Source organism: Apodemus sylvaticus, chromosome 22 (assembly GCF_947179515.1).
Source record: "Apodemus sylvaticus chromosome 22, mApoSyl1.1, whole genome shotgun sequence".
NCBI classification, from domain to species: domain Eukaryota; kingdom Metazoa; phylum Chordata; class Mammalia; order Rodentia; family Muridae; genus Apodemus; species Apodemus sylvaticus.
The window spans coordinates 34157524-34174992 of NC_067493.1; the positions used below are offsets into that span (position 1 = coordinate 34157524).

General features: G+C 43.7%; 1 protein-coding gene across 2 annotated transcripts in view; it reads right to left on the reverse strand.

Annotated features, from left to right (window-relative positions):
* Window positions 1-15813, reverse strand: part of Baz1b (bromodomain adjacent to zinc finger domain 1B) — a 57454-nt gene extending 41641 nt beyond the window's left edge. The window contains exons 1-4 of one of the 2 annotated variants that reach the window (XM_052168755.1): window positions 15321-15813; window positions 7345-7461; window positions 5525-5669; window positions 185-386 (exon numbers count right to left, since the gene is read on the reverse strand). In XM_052168755.1, the coding sequence (XP_052024715.1) occupies window positions 185-386; window positions 5525-5669; window positions 7345-7461; window positions 15321-15427 (571 nt within the window). In that variant the 5' untranslated portion in view covers window positions 15428-15813. The remainder of the gene's footprint in view (window positions 1-184; window positions 387-5524; window positions 5670-7344; window positions 7462-15320) is intronic. The other variant, XM_052168756.1, reaches the window with a different exon arrangement.
* Window positions 15814-17469: the final 1656 nt, after the last annotated feature.

The window sequence follows — 17469 nt, forward strand, 5'->3', positions numbered from 1 at the left end:
TTAATTATTTAGAGAGTCTTAAGCCCTAAGTCACGTTGTTGGTATGTTAGTGGCTTTTTGAATAATGAATAAAATCATGGCTATATAAAAACCTAACTATACACGTGGCTGCTACAGAATGCTAGATTTCTACGTAACAAATGAGCGCCGTCTCTGCTCAGGAGCAAGGCTGCATCATACATACTGATACTCTCTCTCCTGCCTTCATCCTCTTTGCCTCCTGTCTCCTTCTTCTGGAGGTCCTGAGCCACTTGACTGGAATTCTCTTTGTCACTTGATGGAGAATCACAGGCCCCATCAGATTTCTTCTCAGCAGCTTCTTCATCAACTTTCTCCAAAGGATGAATCTTCATAATCTTTACCTTGAGCATTTTCTCCTTTCCAACCTATGCATGCAATTCAAGAGAAAATTAAGTGATACTTAATAATTAGAACTAGAAACCTACAAAAATATAAAGCATGATCCAATATACCTAATGTGGTGATTTTAATAAAAATGGCCCCCGTAAGCTCATATTTAAATGCTTAGCCACAAAGGAATGGAACTATTTGAAAGGATTAGAATAAGTATATCACTGGGAGTGGGCTTTGACGTTTCAAAAGCAAACCAGTCCAGTGTCTATCTGTCTGTCTGTCTGCCTGTCCATCTGTATGTGTATGCATCAGGATGTAACTCTCAGCAACTGCTCCAGTGCTATGTGTGCCACCATACTCCCACCATGATGAAAATGGACTAAGCCTCTGAAACTGTAAGCCAGCCCCCAGTTAAATGCTCTCTTCTAAGAGTTACTTTGGTCAGTGGTTTCTTCATAGCAATAGAACAGTGACTAAGATACCTAGCAAACAAAAATTCATGCAAACTCTGAAGTATCCAGGCATAGTAAACTTTGCTCCTCAGATTTCTAGGCCTAAATATACATCAAAAATTAAATTAAATGAGCTTGACATAGTATCATATGCCTATAATTCCAGTACCTGAAAGGGTGAGGAAAATTTCTTCATGTTCAAGTCCAGCCTGAAAAAGTAGTGAGTTCCAGGCTGGCAAGGGCTACAAAGACATGGTTTCAAAACTCAACCAAACCAATAGTTCTCAGCCTTCCTGATGCTTTGGCCCTTTAATATAGTTCCTCATGTATGGTGACTCTCACCCATAAAATTATTTCATTGCTACTTCATAACTAATTTTGCTATTGTTATGAAATATACTGTAAACATCTGATATATAGCCCCAATAGTCATAACCCACAGGGTGACCACTGAACTAAACAAACAGAAAGATCTGCCACACAATACCATGCCAATCTATAACCCCTCAGAGGCTGAGGCAGGAAGATCAGGACTTCTTCAAAATCATCGCCTACATAATGAGTTCAAGCACAGCCTGAGCTACATAGCAACATCCTGTTTCAATAACAAAACAACAACAACAAAAATTAAATAGAATAAAATGGGGAGCTACATAAATAAAATGAGCAGTTGCTCTTGCAAACAACAGGGGTTTGATTCCCTGTACCCATATGATGGCTTACACCTCTCTGTAACCCCAGTTTTAGGGGCTCTAGCAGGTACACATGTGGTGTTCATACACTTGTGTAGGCAAAACATTTATAAACATTTATAAGGGCTGGAGAGAGCTGCTCTTCCAGAAGTCCTGAGTTCAATTCCCAGCAACCACATGGTGGCTCACAACCATCTGTAATGGGATCTGATGCCTTTTTCTGGTGTGTCTGAAGACAGTGACAGTATACTCACATATATGAAATAAATCTTAAAAAAAAAAGCAAAGTAAATTATACCGTAAATAAATAATATTCTATTACATAATTCATGTACTAAGGGCAATTGTACTAGTCTACCATGTATGCCAAGTACAGTTCAAGAACTGCATTTTTTGGTTCTCACTGTATACCTGGCCAACCTGAAACTCACCATGTAGAGCAGACTGGCCTAAACCTCGTGGTAATTCTCCTGCCTTTTAAAGTTTGAGGATTACAAGTGAATCACCACACCAGATAAGAACTTTTATGTTGGAGGCCAGCCTGGTCTGCAGAGTGAGTTCCAGGACAGCCAGGGCTACACAGAGAAGCCCTGTCTCGAAAAAAACCACCAACCAACCAACCACCAACCAACAAACAAAAAAGAACTTTTATTTTTCAAAAATAAAATATCCAGTTGTTACAGAACCCATCTGCTAAAGGACTACCTTTTCCCCACTTAATTACAAATCAGTAATTATTACAAACCAGTTGTCTGGGTATATTTTTGGGTGTTAGTCTACTGCACTATCTGTCTTACCACAGAAAATTGGCAGGGCACAGCAGCACGTGACTGTAACACCAGAACTCTAGAGGAAGAGGCAGGAGGACTCACATAAGGCAAAGGCAAGCCTAGTCCTGTGGATTTCCAGAACAGCCTGTGCTACAGTAAAAACCTGTCTTAAAGAGACCCAGAAACAGGAACTGGGGAGGGAGGGAGGGATGGAGTGGGGAGAGAGAGAGAGAGAATGAGAATCTGGGAGTTGTTCACAACCACCTGACTCTAGCTCAAGGGGGATCAAACATCTACATACACCTGTACTCATTCACATACCCACATACGTAATCTGAAAAACAAATCTTAAAGGCACACATGTAAACCAAGTACTTAGGCTAAGCAGTTATAGAATGAACACAACACCATGGCACCTGCATCACCATATACACTAGCTCCTAATCACACACAAGACAATGAGCATATCAGCACATACTTGTAATCCTAGCACTTGCAAAGTGGCAAAGAGGAAGAGCAGGAGTTAAAGGCCACCCCTGACTACACAACAAATCTGAGGCTAGTCTGAACTAAATCATACCCCGTCTCCAAAAAACAAGGAAAGGGGAACACACGCACCCACACATATAGACAGAAGTGCAACTTTAACAGGTCTCAAAGTAATCCACTCTCTACCTCAGAGATTGATATTATTTTGTTTTGACTTCAGTAAGTGGAATCAAGACTGTATTATTCTGTGACTACCTTCTTTTAATTTTACATTTCTTTTGCTATTGAATATTCAAGGCCTTAACAATTTATTCACTCAACTGCTGATAGGTCCTTAGGTTATTTCCTCTTTGGACTATTATAAAAAATACTAAGAGTTCTCACGCAAGTATCCTGGGGCAATAGTATGAAGATAAATGTTCAAAAATGAAAGCCCAGTCAAGGGTGCATGCGTACTCAACTGTATTAGAATTCCAAAGCACTCACCAAAAGAGCTATAGCAGTGAATGACTGCTGTGAGTGGCTGTTGGCAATAGAGCTCAGAGGTGTGCGGCTGAGTGCACGAGCGGTGACTGGACAGTGTGTGAGCGGTGACTGGACAGTGTGTGAGCGGTGTGTGAGCGGTGTGTGAGCAGCTCCGTCTTCCTGCTTTGGCAGTTGCTCTCATTTCCTCACCTTATATGTGTAAAACAATCTTAGACTGTGGTTTTGATTTGATTCCTGAAGGACAAATGAATTGAAGCATCTTTTCATGGTCTGGGACAGACAGACAGACCTAGTCCCATCCTTTGCCTCAAATACTCTTGTTCCATCTTTGTTTTATTTTCTTACTTTGAGTATTCCTTTTTCAGTGCTGAGGAAGGAGTCTCCGGCCCTGCTGATGCCGGCAGGCAGACTCTGAGCACAGGGCTCTAACTGAAGCACACCTCCAGTGCTTTTCCATCTTGTAGATATGCCCAGTGCTTTCCTTTTGTCACTTTTGTTGTTTTGTTTTTCTTCCTTTTGCTTTTAAGTCCGGTCTTTCTTCTCTACCTGGTTCGGTGTTTACAAAGGCTAACTATTTTGGGTTTCTATGCCCTCCAGATGTTGATGAGCTCAGTCCATAGGAAGCACACAGTCAGATATGGGAGAAGGAAGGGAGGTGAGGTTATTTCTGGTATATTTCCCTGAACAAATTCCAAGTAAGTTAGCTAGATCAGATCACTAAATCCGTCTAATAACTACAACTACCCTTCCTACGTTTTGGTCCCACTGCCTTCCCTGTCTCCCTGAAGTTTGTTTAGAAATGACAATGTCCCTACTGCTCACAGCAACCAGGACTTCTCCTTGTGAAGTGTTGCTTGTGCTTGATCAGACTGTTGTCTGATTTCAAAAGTCCCTTTACTAAATTTAATTCAATGACACCATTCAAGTCCTCCATCTGTTTTTTTGTGAAAATGTAACTGATACCAAGTATGTGATTAAAAAAACTCACTAATAAACCAAATTTATATAGTACGTAATCATGACTCACAAGGCAGAGGTGTGCTTGCTTCACACAGGCAGATCTCTCTGCGTTGGAAATCAGCCTGCTCTACAGGATGAGCTCTAAAACAGACGGGTATATAAAGAGACCCTGTCTTAAAACAACAACAAAGAGAGAAAGGCAAGAAAACTGCTTAGAGTTTAAGGCCAGCCTAGCATACAGAGGGAGACTCAAAAGAGCAAACCAAACCAAATCAATCAACCAACCAACCAATAAACAAAACCACTGAAAATCTCAGACACTACAAATAAGAAATATAAAATATACAGGACAAGAGTCAATTCATTAAATACATCAGTAAAATAAAGTGCAAGCAGAGTGGGACATTTACCAACGGACTGTTGATCTCACTACTTAGAGCTACCACAGTACACTCTACTTCTGAGCAAGACAGCCTGACACTTAAAACCCTGAAATCACACTCTTAGTTTGCAAAGATGGGTAGCTATTTAAACCAACATCTAGGTAATAGCTTGCAAAGATAAGGGGTTGCTTTATTTTTGTTTCTGGAAACCTTTTCTTCTCCTAGGTAGAAGAGCATTTCCTGGAGAGTCCTTCCCTTTGGAGCCACTTTCACTCACTGAAGTTCCTTCTCACTTCTCCTAAACAAATTTATGTTCAGGCTGGCAAGATGGCTGAGCAGATAAAGGCACATGCCAACAAACTTGGCAAACAGAGTTCAATTCCCATGTGCTGGAAGCCAAGAACCAAATGCCCCAGGTTGTTCTCTAACCTCCACACAGGCACCGTTGTACAGGAGTATGCATACTATGCAAGGATCAATATATAAGTAAGTGAATATAATGAAAAACTGTGTTAAAGAAATCTGTCACACTGCTCTTAAAAAAGAAAAGAAAATACAAGAAATCAAGCATATACTTCTTCAGCTATAATTCCAATCCTGGAATGACTGTGGCAAGATGCCACAACTCAGAGGGCAGTATGGGCTCCACAGGAGGTTCTGGACCAGCATGGGATGTAGAGCAACATCCTAACTCAAAACAACAACAAATTAATAAAATCAAATTCTCTAAATCCTCACTCCAAATACGGTTAACAATTTCAGACCCACCAGGCAGTGGTGGCGGCACATGCCTATAATCCCAGCACTCTGGGAGGCAGAGGCAGGCGAATTTCTGAGTTCGAGGCCAGCCTGGTCTACAGAGTGAGTTTCAGGACAGCCAGGGCTACACAGAGAAACCCTGTCTGGAAAAGCAAACAAACAAGACTACAGACACTTACCTCAAAGTCACACTCTTCTCCCACAGCATATTTGGTCATGATCTCTAACCAAGCAGAATCTACAAGCTTCTCTAAGGAGGCGGTGTTATGGTGAACCATCTCCAGAACAAGTTTCTCGTACCACTTAGGGAACTCTTCCTTCAAACTGAATAAACGTCAACAGTTAGCAAGGAAATACAGAAGCCTTTTCCGAGAGATTTCAATTCAAACTTAAAAAAAAAAGACTTAACATTTTAGAGCAACTTTAGGGTAACAAATATTTCCTTTAAAAAAACTATTACTTGAAAATTTCAAACATGTTTCACTCCCTTCACCCCAAAAGACACTTTCTTCAGCAAGAACAAGCAGAGCACTAGAAAATAACGGAAGATTAAGAAGCCCAAAGGTGCTGGGCAGCAGAGGCAGGCGGATTTGAGTTCAAGGCCAGCCTGGTCTACAGAGTGAGTTCCAGACAGCCAGGGCTATACAGGGAAACCCTGTCTTGAAAAACCAAAAAAGCCAAAAAAGAAGCCCAAAGTGGGGCTGGAACATGGGCTCAGCAGTTAAGAACATCTGCTTCTTAGGACCCAACTCAGTTTCTAGCACACACATAAGAACTCACAACTGAGCCGGGCAGTGGTGCCGCACACCAGAACTTCTAGTCGGGGTTAAGGTAAGCAGTCCGTTATCTTTGTATCCTTCCCACGAACCTCCCTTCCCAGATTAACCACCTCTCGAGATGTCCCCAGACTCCTTTAATTCCACATGTTTTCTCCTGAACCCTATAATCCTACCTCTTTGTTAATTCTATCAAGTCAACCAAGTTCTAAAACCTCACTGTCTAGGAGAGCTGAACAGTAGAGTTCAGGTTCTCATGTACCTTTTTAAAATAAAACTGGACACTACTTTTTCTTAGCAATTAATTCTAGACAAGTGATCACCTGAACTGTAGTCCCCAGAATTACTTTGATAATCAGAAAAATATTTCTACCTTGACTATAAATTTAAAAATTTCTCTAACTTTTAAAAAAATTATTTTTAGATTTTCGTTTACATGGTTTTTTTGTTGTTGTTGCTGTTTCTTGTTTTTCCAAGACAGGGTTTCTCTCTACAGCCCTGGCTGTCCTGGAACTCACTCTGTAGACCAGGCTGGCCTTGAACTCAGAAATCCACCTGCCTCTGCCTCCCAAGTGCTGGGGTTAAAGGTGTGTGCCACCACCATCCGGCTTGCTTTTACATGTCATGAGTGTTTTGCCTACATGAATGTATGTGTGCCAAATGCATATCATATGCCCAAGTAGGTCACAAGAAGGTATCAAATCCCCTAAAACTCTAGTTCTGGATGGCTGTGAGCCACCATATGAGAGCCAGGACCTGAGCCCAGGCGTACTTTAAGAGCAACAAGTACTTTTAACACTGAGCCATCTCTTCAGACCCCTTCTCTCTTTTTCAATAATCCCCCATTACTTCTAACATTTTTAATTATCAAATCATAAATTTTGTAGAAGCCTTGGTCAAAACAGGTTTAGTCTGTTTTTTTGCTGCTTTGATAAATCTTCTAGATCGTATCAGTCCTTTACTTAGAATTATATTTTCAAAATATTTATAAGGTAAAACAAAAACAAACAAAAAGGCTTAGTAAAATACCCAGTAAGTACACATACATAATACCAGCAAAATGTTACTAACCACTGAGCACTCCAAGCACAGCATACTAGCACAACATATTACATTCAAGTCCCAAACATTTAAATACAAATACTACCTTATAGGTATTATCCCCACCTAACTTCCCAGACATAGAGACTACGATGCCAAAGCGCAAGGCTTCTGCTACTCACAGCTCGGCAACTTCCTGTTCCTCCTCCCAGGCCTCCTTGTGTGTTAGCTGACTGCTTCCTGTGCTCTTACATGTCCAAATGCGTTCACTGTATCTTTCCAGGCGGGCTTCATACTCTCTGTCAGCAGTGGCTCAGGAAAACAATATTCAAGCAACAAAGATACCCAACACACACTCAGAAAAGGCATATCTATAGAAAAATGTCCAAGTATCCTTTCTTTAAGTTAGGACAAGAAAGAGCCAGGAATGGTGGCACATGCCTTTAATCCCACAGCACTTGGGAGGCAGAGGCAAGCGGATTTCTGAGTTCGAGGCCAGCCTGGTCTATAGAGTGAGTTCCAGGACAGCCAGGGCTACACAGAGAAAGCCTGTCTCTAAAAAAACAAATACAAAAAAAAAAAAAAGAAAAGAAAAGAAAAGAAAAGAAAAACAAATTCCAAGCTGGGACTGTCACTCAGTAGGCCATCTGCCTAAGCATGAACTGGACTATCAGTTCAGTTCCAGTATCACAGTTCAAAGTAAGCCAACTGCATGACACCTAACCTAAACCTAGCTTTGATATACTATTTATTCCAATCTCCATGTTGGCTCTGATAACACTAAACTCACAAATCATTAAGTAGTTGTTCAGTCTTCCTGAGAGAGATGGGAGAAGAGAATAGTGCCTTACTATGGCGAATTCCTACCACCCCAACTGAACTCACTATCAGTCAGGCATACTCAAATTCAAACAGCAAGCAACTTCTGTGTACCAATAGTAACAGATGCTATACAAGAAAGCAAACTGAGCTGTAACTAGTCAGCTGCCAATCCCAGCATGTTCCACGCAACATGTTCCACCTTGGCTCCAAGTGTTCACAGTCAGTAGTGGCACTCACCTAGGAGAACCTAGGAGGCAGAGGCAGGAAGATCAGGAGTTCCAGGTCATCCTCAGTTACACAAGGAGTTTGAGACAAGCTTGGGCCAAATGAAACCCTGCCTCAAAAAACAAAAACAAAACAAAAAGTAGGGAGAGGGGGTTAGCCTGTTAAAGAATATCGAGTCAGCAGCCCCTAAATTCTGGTTTAGATTTTAGGTTACCAGAAGTCACTCACTACAAGTAACCACTCACAGAAAATGTCAATTGAGGTTCTGATTCAGCAACTGCTGTACATGTAATGGAGACAAAATGTCAAAGCAATTCTCCAAAGGTTAAGCAACCCATAACTGATCAGGTTTGAAGTCCTCAACTATATCATTATGCACTTACTTTTCTGGACTCCAAGAACTCCTTACCACAATATGCTTGCTGCTTTATTCTCTTCAACCTAATAAGCCTTGTTTCTTTCAAAAGTACCTGACTGTAGTTTAATTGAGAATGGACCCAAGAGGCTCATACATTTGGTGCGTGGTCATTAGCGCATGACACTACCTGAGATGTATTAAGAGTGGGTGCAGATTTGTGGAATAAAGGATGCCAAGGAGGTGGACTTTGGGAGAGTCCTCTTGTCCTGTTGGCTGCAGATCTGGATGCAGAACCGTTACTCTACTGCATGCCTCCTTGTTCCTGCCATGTTCCCCACCATGATAACAATGGACTAAACCACTCCAACTCTAAGCAAGCCCCAATCAAATGCTCTCTTCAATAAGCACCACCGTGGTCATGGTGTCATTACATGGTGTCATTACAGCAACAGAACACTAACCAAGACACTGAAGGTCTGAAAAGTGGCCCAACAACATTTGGAGACTTAAATAGCACAAGTAAACGGGCTGGAGAGAGTGAGCACCTGATGTTCCTGAGAGGGCCTATGTTCTGTTCCCAGAACTCATTCACAATCATCTGTAGAGCGCCAGGAAACCTGATGCTCTGACATCCAGACATGCATGTGGTACACATACATACATGCAGGAAAAATCCCCATACACATTAATTACTCAAAAACAAAAACAAAAACACACAACTAAAGATGAGCATGGTGGTACACGCTTGCAATCCCAGCATTCCTGAGGCTGGAGCCTGTCACAAACACAACTATAATCTTAAGAGTCAACTCTCAGATTTGCTTTTTAATCCTATCTTTTCTCTCTTTGGATCACAGTACCAATTATCAACTATAATCTGGCATCGTGTATTGTAATGATTAAGTGGGCATTGTCATACATTTGTAATCTCAATATATGGGCAGTAGAAGCAGGAAGACTGCCAAGTTCAAAGCCAACCTGTGCCACACAGAAAGTTTGAAACCAGCATGGGCTATAATTAAAAATAAAAATAAACCCTACCAAAACTACAATTTGGGGAGCTAAAGAGATAGCTCAGTGGTTAAGAGCAGTGGCTGCTCTTCCAGATAATCTGGCTTTTATTCCTAGCACCTACATAGTGGCTCACACACATCCTTAACTCTAGTCCCAGCGATCTGACCTCTTCTGGCCTCTGAGGGCACCAGACATGCACATGGTGCACAAACATTTATGCCAGAAAAACACAGATAAAGTAATTTTTTAAAAAGATTTATTCAGAACCAGGATTGGTGACCTACACCTTTAATCCCAGAACTTGGAAGCAGAGACAGACAGATTTCGAGTTAGAGGCCTGCCAGCCCTATAAAGCAAGTTCCAAGACAGCCCGGGTTAGAGAAACCCTGGCTTTAAAACAAAAAAAAGATGTATTCAGAACCCTAAGCTAACTCTATTTAAGCTACCCAACTTTTCACACATGCTCTACTCAGTCTGTTTAGAGCCAGATTTACTGTACCAATTTCAGCCCCTCACTAAACCATCTAAGAGTTCCTGGAGCATACTACAGAGCTCCTAAAACAGCTGTTTCTAAACCTTAGCACACATGACAACTGATGCACACAACAGAAGCATGAATCTACACAAGGATATTGCTAGCTCCAGCTCCTGTTTTTTTTTTAAATGCAGTTTTACTTAATAGATCATCCTATGACCAAGTATCAAAAACGGTTGGCTGGGTATGGTGACGCACACCTGCATTTCCACCAGCCAGGAGGCTAAAGCTGGAGGGGCTGCATAAAGTGCCAGGCCAGTCATAACTGTGTCAACAACAAGTAAAAGCCAGCCTGGACTTCATAAGCCAGACCATAACTCCAGGTGGGTAAGTAGTGGTATATGCCTTTAATCGCAGCACTAGGGAGGCAGAAGCAGAAGGATCTCTGTGAGTTCTCCAAAACAAACACAAAAAACAAAAAAAGTAAAACAAAACAAAAACAGGGTAGAGGGCTAGACATGGTAGCACATGCCTTTAGTCCCAACATTTGGGAGGCAGAGGTAGATGGAGCTCGGTGAATTTAAGGCCAGCTTGGCCCACAGAGTAAGACCCTGTCTCAAAACAAACAGGACTGGAGAAATGGCTCAATGTTTAAGAGCACTAGCTGCTCTCAAGGAGGACCTGGTTTCAATTTCTAGCACTCACATGGAAGCTTGAAACTGTCTTTAACTACAGTTCCAGGGGATCGGACCCATTCTTATTCTTATCTCCATGGGTACCATACATACATTTATGTCTGTAAACACTCAGACACATGAAATATAATCTAAAAGCAACAGCAACAAAAAATATACAGCAAACCTAATTCTAATCAATCAATGTTATTCTAGTACGAGCGTCTTGCCTATGGTACTACCCCTACTGAAGAATACCCATAGTTCAAAGGTAAAGTACAATTAATAATCTATGATAATGAAAATACACAATCACTAAATTCATGTATTATCTGCAACTTCCAGTTTTTTTAAGATTAAAAAATTTTAGTAATGAGATCCAATGCCCTCTTCTGGGGTGTCTGAAGACAGCTACAGTGTACTCAGGTACATAAAATAAAATGAATCTTACTAAAAAATGTGTGTGCCAGTGTCTGTGAATGAAGTGGGCCATGTATGTGTAGTACCTACAGAAGCCAGAAGAGGGCATTATGTTCCCTTGGAGCTGGATTTACAGGAGGTTTTGAGCCTGCAACCTGGGGTTTCTCTAAGTGCTCCTAACACTTTTGTTTTTGAGACAGGGTCTCCCTTGTAGCCAGGCTGGCCTAAAGCCCCCTTTCTTCCTGCCTTAGCTTTGGAATGCTGGGATTACAGCCATAAGCCACCAGTAAGCTTCCACTGTAAATTCAATGAAGACATACAATGTACCTTTCAAGAACATACTGACACACTCACGGATTTAAGTTAAAATAGAAAATTTTGTTCTAACTATACATGCAGTCACAGTGAGAAGAAAATTACTCTTATTAAAAACATAACCATAAATATAAATTGAGGAGTGGTACTACTTCAAACACAGCTGTTGCCCAACCACACATCTGCTTTCCTCTGTGAAACCAACAGCCTCATAACGAAACATGCCGACCAGCCACACAGTTCAGAACTCTCTAAACCACCCTCGACGTGCTCCCTGCTGCTGGAAATTTCCAGAAGAGCAATTTCCTCTAAATATAATCTTTTTAAAAAGAATTCCTGGGGGCTGGAGTGATGGCTCAGCAGCTAAGAGCACTGACTGCTCTTCCAGAAGTCCTGAGTTCAATTCCCAGCAACCACATGGTGGCTCACAACCATCTGTAATGGGATCAGATGCCCTCTCTGGTGTGTCTGAAGATAGCTACAGTGTACTCATAAAAGTAAACGAATAATTATTTTAAAAAAAAAATCCTTTGTCTAAAAGTCCTAAATACGGATACAGGAAATTTTAAACAAACATCTATTAAATGTAGACCATTTAAAATGGTTCAGGTTTCAGTTTTCCCTAAGAAACTGTCACAAGATTAAGGAAATGGCACTATGAAGGCACCCGCCTAGCACACTCCACAGTGCACATCAAAGCATACACATGACCACCCCCACCCCACCCCCAGATAATAAATAAATAATAAACAATACTTTTGTTAATAGTTTTAAATTAGCTGGCTCAGGCCATTTTTCAAATGTCTCAGTATATCCGTTAGACTTGGAATTTATCTCTTTTATAAAGTACTTATTATACTGCAGTAGAACCAGAATGAAAAAGAAAATCCACCTCTAATAATATTAGTATGACCATCAAGAGCTCAAAAGAATCAACAGCTGGGTGTGGACCCATAAGACCAAGGCAAGCAAACCTCTGAGCTTAAACCAGCATGGACTAGGCCAGCCAGAGTTGCATAGATAGATAGGTAGGTAGGTAGGTAGGTAGGTAGATAGCTGACATCATGTAAATTGCTTAAAAAACAAGTATGGTACCTTTAGAATAATGTACTTCATAGAACCAAATATACCTTATATCATCTAATTATACAACAAACTGACACAGGGTACACTAATATTTCAATAAAAGTGTGGGGTGGTTACTGGAAAGACAGCTCAACAGTTAAGAGCACTTTCTGTGGATCTAGGTTCAGTTCTCAGCTAACAAATGGAGGAAACCATGTATAGGCACACAGAAGGTTCACACACATACATGTAGGAAAAACACTCATGTCCATAAAACATATAAATCTTTAAAAAATGTTTCTATTACATTTAAAAGCAAAGGAGATGTGTGGCACGGTGACACAAAACTATGATTCTAGAACACAGAAACCCTTCACTTGGGAGGTTGAAGCAGGGTTCAGAGCTCAAGGGCAACACGGTGTTTGTCAGACCCTGCAGCTCAGGCATGAACAGCACAGGCAAGGCCCCGGGCTCCATCCTAGTACCACAATTCCGATTCTTCCCTTCAGTTATTTACAGTGACATCGTTGAAAGAGCACTGGACTGTAATCCCAGCACTCTCATTTAGACTCAGAGTCCATGACCTTTCCCACACCGACTTCAATTCCCTTGGGCTCACTTGGCAGGCAGACACAAAATCTGGACCACCTCTAAGACCCTTTCAGCTCAGAAAGGCTATAAGCACCCATAAGCAAAAACACCTAGATGGAGGCCAGGCATGGTGGTGCAAGCCATCTCAGAACTTAGAAGAGGTAAGGAATTTATCTCTTTGATCTTTGAGTTTCAGACCAATCTGCTCTACAAAATGAGTTCCATGGTCAACAGAGTCACAGTGAAACCCTACTGAAAGAAAAAGAAAAAAAAAAAAAAATTCAACCCAGGCTAGAGTCACTAGTGGTTAAGTGCAGAGAGCCTAGTTCAGTCCCCAGCATCCTCGAGGCAGCTCACAATCCAAATCTGGCCTCCAGGGGTGCTCCAGACACACAGTGCTCCACAGACACACAGGCAGGCAAAACAGCTATATAGACATAATTAAAAGGGGGGGGGGGGAATCTCTGTAGGTGTACACTGCCTTTCAGAACTGATGCTAGCAAGACTGAAACTGTACTAGCTGGTACTAATGTCTATTAATCCCAGAGACTTAGGGAGGCTAAAGCAGGAGAACTCAGCAATTTTAACGATGCCCTGACTCAAAAAAAAAAAAAAAAAAAAAAAAACAGAGGGCTCTGGATGAGGCTTCCTAATAGTGCCCTACATTAAAGCCCCCAAATATTGAGGAAGGGAAGGGGAGTAAAAGTATCCTAACTATTCAAAACACTTTATCCAATCTACGCAGGTGGTATGCCATCCCATCACTGGGGAAGTTAGGCAGAAGAAGGGCACGTTCAAGCCCAGCTTAGCTTCCAACCCCTAAGGTAAACATCGACCTAGGTTACAAGACAATTACAAATGAAACGACAAAAACCAAACCAGGAAAGGAGCAAAGGCCAAGAGCAACCTGAAAGACTTCACCTGAATCCTCCCTGCTCTTCCGTAAGGCGGGAAGCACAACGAAAGCTAGTCTTTCCAGAGGAAAGGGGATGGTAAAGCTAGCAGGACACGTAAGTTTGGTAAAGAAACCTAGCTTCTTAAAGAACAAATACGCCTTAAAAGATTCATTCAAAATTCCCCTTACCATGGGGGTTAGGGAGAGTAATACAACTTTTAACTAAGAGGCTATGCTTGGTCAAGAAAGCTTAGAGTAAGCCGGGCAGTGGTGGGCATGCCTGTAATCCCAGCACTCTGGGAGGCAGAGGCAGGCGGATTTCTCAGTTTGAGGCCAGCCTGGTCTACAGAGTGAGTTCCACGACAGCCAGAGAAACCCTGTCTCGAAAAAAAAAAAAAAACAAATCCAAAATAGCCAAAAAGGAGATCTTAGAATAATGTGAAGAGGAAAGAGGAGAGAGGAGAGAAGATAGTGAAGAGGAGAGGGAGAGAGAGAGAGAGAGAGAGAGAGAGAGAGAAGCAAGCCAGCTGGGTCGGGAATGCAGTGTCCAGCCTCTATAGCAAACTGAGTTCAAGGCCTCAGTCGGTGCTACATGAAGCGCTCCCACAAAAAAAAAAAAAGACAGAAAAATGAAACTTCTAAATGTCAAACTTCTGTGTTCTCTAGGAAATAAAAGGCTACCAGCACCATCAATGCATCTTTCTGCTCCTTCCCACCTTCAGCGGGCGAGTAGTGAATGCCAGGTTTGGGGATTTACGGTTCTGTCAGTTCATCCCTGGCCTAAAGTCCACTCCGGTGGAGAAAAACAAAACCCACAAGCCACATCAGCGTCCCCGCACAGCCCAGACAAGACGCAGTAGAGGCTTGCCCACAAGCCGGATCACGCGGCTGCGCCGGTACAATTTCAAAAACTTAACTTGACGCTTTCATTTATATGAAAGGAGAGAGAAATAAAATGCGCAAAGGAAACCCGGCTACCCTCCCTAGTCACTTCGGGCCCGAAGCCAAGTTGGGGAGGAGGGGATTGGCGTTGCGATCATCACCGAGGCCCCGGGGACAAAGTAAGGGGAAAAGGATGGAGGCGCGCGGTTCCGGGAAGGACGGCTGGAGGCGGCCCGGGTGGATCTCGCCGCGGAGATCCCAAGCCCGGGCGAGCGGAGCCCGGGCATCACGGCCCGCGGATGGCCCCGTGCGGTGACAGCTGCCCCGCGAGCCGCGCGCGGCCCATTCGCATCTCGCCATCTCCATCCCTCCCCCTGCGCAGCCGCGGCCGAGCGTCCACACCGCGCACGGAAAAAGGATACTCCCGGGTGCGGAAGGCCTCTTGAGTGTGCGGGATGGTGAAGAGCGGCTCCTCTCCGGGCAGCGGTTTCACCAGAGGAAAGGGCTTGCGGCCCAGCAGCGGCGCCATCGTGGCGGCGCCGGCGGGGACGGAGCGCCGAAGGGTCGGCCGCTCCGCTGCGCAGCGCTAGGCCCCGGCAGCCCCGGGCGAACGAGCGAGCGAAGCGCCTGGCTCCCGGGGCGATGGGGGAGGGGAGGGGTGAGAGGGCGGCGCGAACTCCGGCTTCCCTCAGAGCTGGCGGGACCGCGCCACGGCCATGAAAGCAAGGGGAACGCCTCGAGGGGAAAAAACGCAGAGATTCTCCTCGCTCCTTCCGGCGGCTTTCACCTTACGCCGATCTCCGCTGAGGCGGCCGCTAGTCACGACTCCTCTCCAGCGGGCACGGGAGGAAATTATTGAAAAATGGCGGGAGATTCCCTTCCTCCCCCCGCTGCCGGGCCAGCGCACAGACTAACTTGCTTCTCCGTGGCGCCCTGGGGCGGATGCTCCGATAGGCGGAGGGCTGGCCGGCATTCGTAGCCTATTGGCTAAGAGCGGCTGCCGCTCCATGGTCTAATCCCGCCCCCTGGGCCCCAGCCGCGAAGTTTAGTTGCAGCGCATTAGAGGGCAGTCTGAAAAGGTGAAAGGTCACGTTATGTAAGAGCCGGTGACTGGCGTGCGGGCCTCCAGTGGCGGACTTAAAAAGTAATGGGACGGCGAGTGGGAGGGGGAGGACGAAAAGCGGAAGACTCAAAGAGGTCAGAGCAGAAAGCCCTGTCATAGATACAGACATTGCGCCATCTGTCACCGACGGCGACACCGACATCCGGGCACTCAGTGTCCGTGTGGTGCGCCGGAGGGGGGAGGGGGAGCGCGCGGCCAGGGGCTTTGTCTTTCCACTCCCGCTCCGCCCCCTTCTTAAAGGGGCCGCGCTCGGCCACGCCCGGGGATGCGCGGGTGGAGCTGTACTGGGCGGGAAGTAACTCAGGCCCTCTTCAAACAGAAGTTCTGCACTGGGGCGACTGGGACCCCAACCTTTCCCGGCCAGACATCACTGTGGTTTAGAAATGGAGATTAACAGTCTGCCTGTTTTTAAGGACTACAGGGAAAGATGAAGAAGAAATTTCTTTAAAAATATGTGTAGGAAGAGCTGCAGAGCTGACTCAGGGGCTAAGATCTTGTACTCTTTCTCGCAGGATCCAAGTTCAGTTCTTAGCTCCCACATCGGGTAGCTCGAACCTGCCTGCAGATGCAGCTCCAGGAGTTCCCATTCCTCTTATCTCCTCAGGCAACAGCACTCACGTGCACATAACTTCCCCACCACGGGTGCACACGTACACAATTTAAAAATAAATCTCAAAAATAAAATAATCGGAAGAATACAGTTCTTTTTATATAAAAGACTATATCCATCCATATATATATATATATATATATATATATATATATATATACTGTGTTATGGGCTGAATAGCTAGCAAGTCCCTATCACAATAAGTAAATAAAATGAAATTATGTTAGAGAACATATGTATTAAGCTCATGGGGCTGGAGAAGTAGCTCCGCAATTAAGAGCATTTCCATGCCGGGTGGTAGCACCGCACACCTGTAATCCCAGCACTCTGGGAGGCAAAGGTAGGCAGATTTCTGACTTTGAGGCCAGCCTGGTCTACAGAGTGAGTTCCAGGACAGCCAGGACTACACAGAGAAACCCTGTCTCGGAAAAAAAAAAATTAAAAAAAAAAGAGCATTTCCAGTTCTTCTAGAGGTTCTGGGTCTGAGTCACAGTATTTTTGTATTGGAGACTCACAATGACCTGTAACTCCAGAGCAATAGACACTTGCAGCCCTGTATACATACCCCCCATATACACAATTTAAAATAAAAATGTATTATTAGAGAAGATGAGCCTAGAGAAAAGACTTAAGGTTAAGAACACATACTGCTCTTGGAGAAGTTGGATTCCAGCACCCAAATGGGATGGTTCCCAACTGTGAGTAACTCCAGTTAAAAGGAGGTCCAGTGCTGTCTCCTGGACTCTGAAGGCATGTGCACATACCTTCACACCACACTCAGACCCCCACCCCTTCACATAATTAAATAAGTATATAGTGAGACTCTAAGACCAAGAAG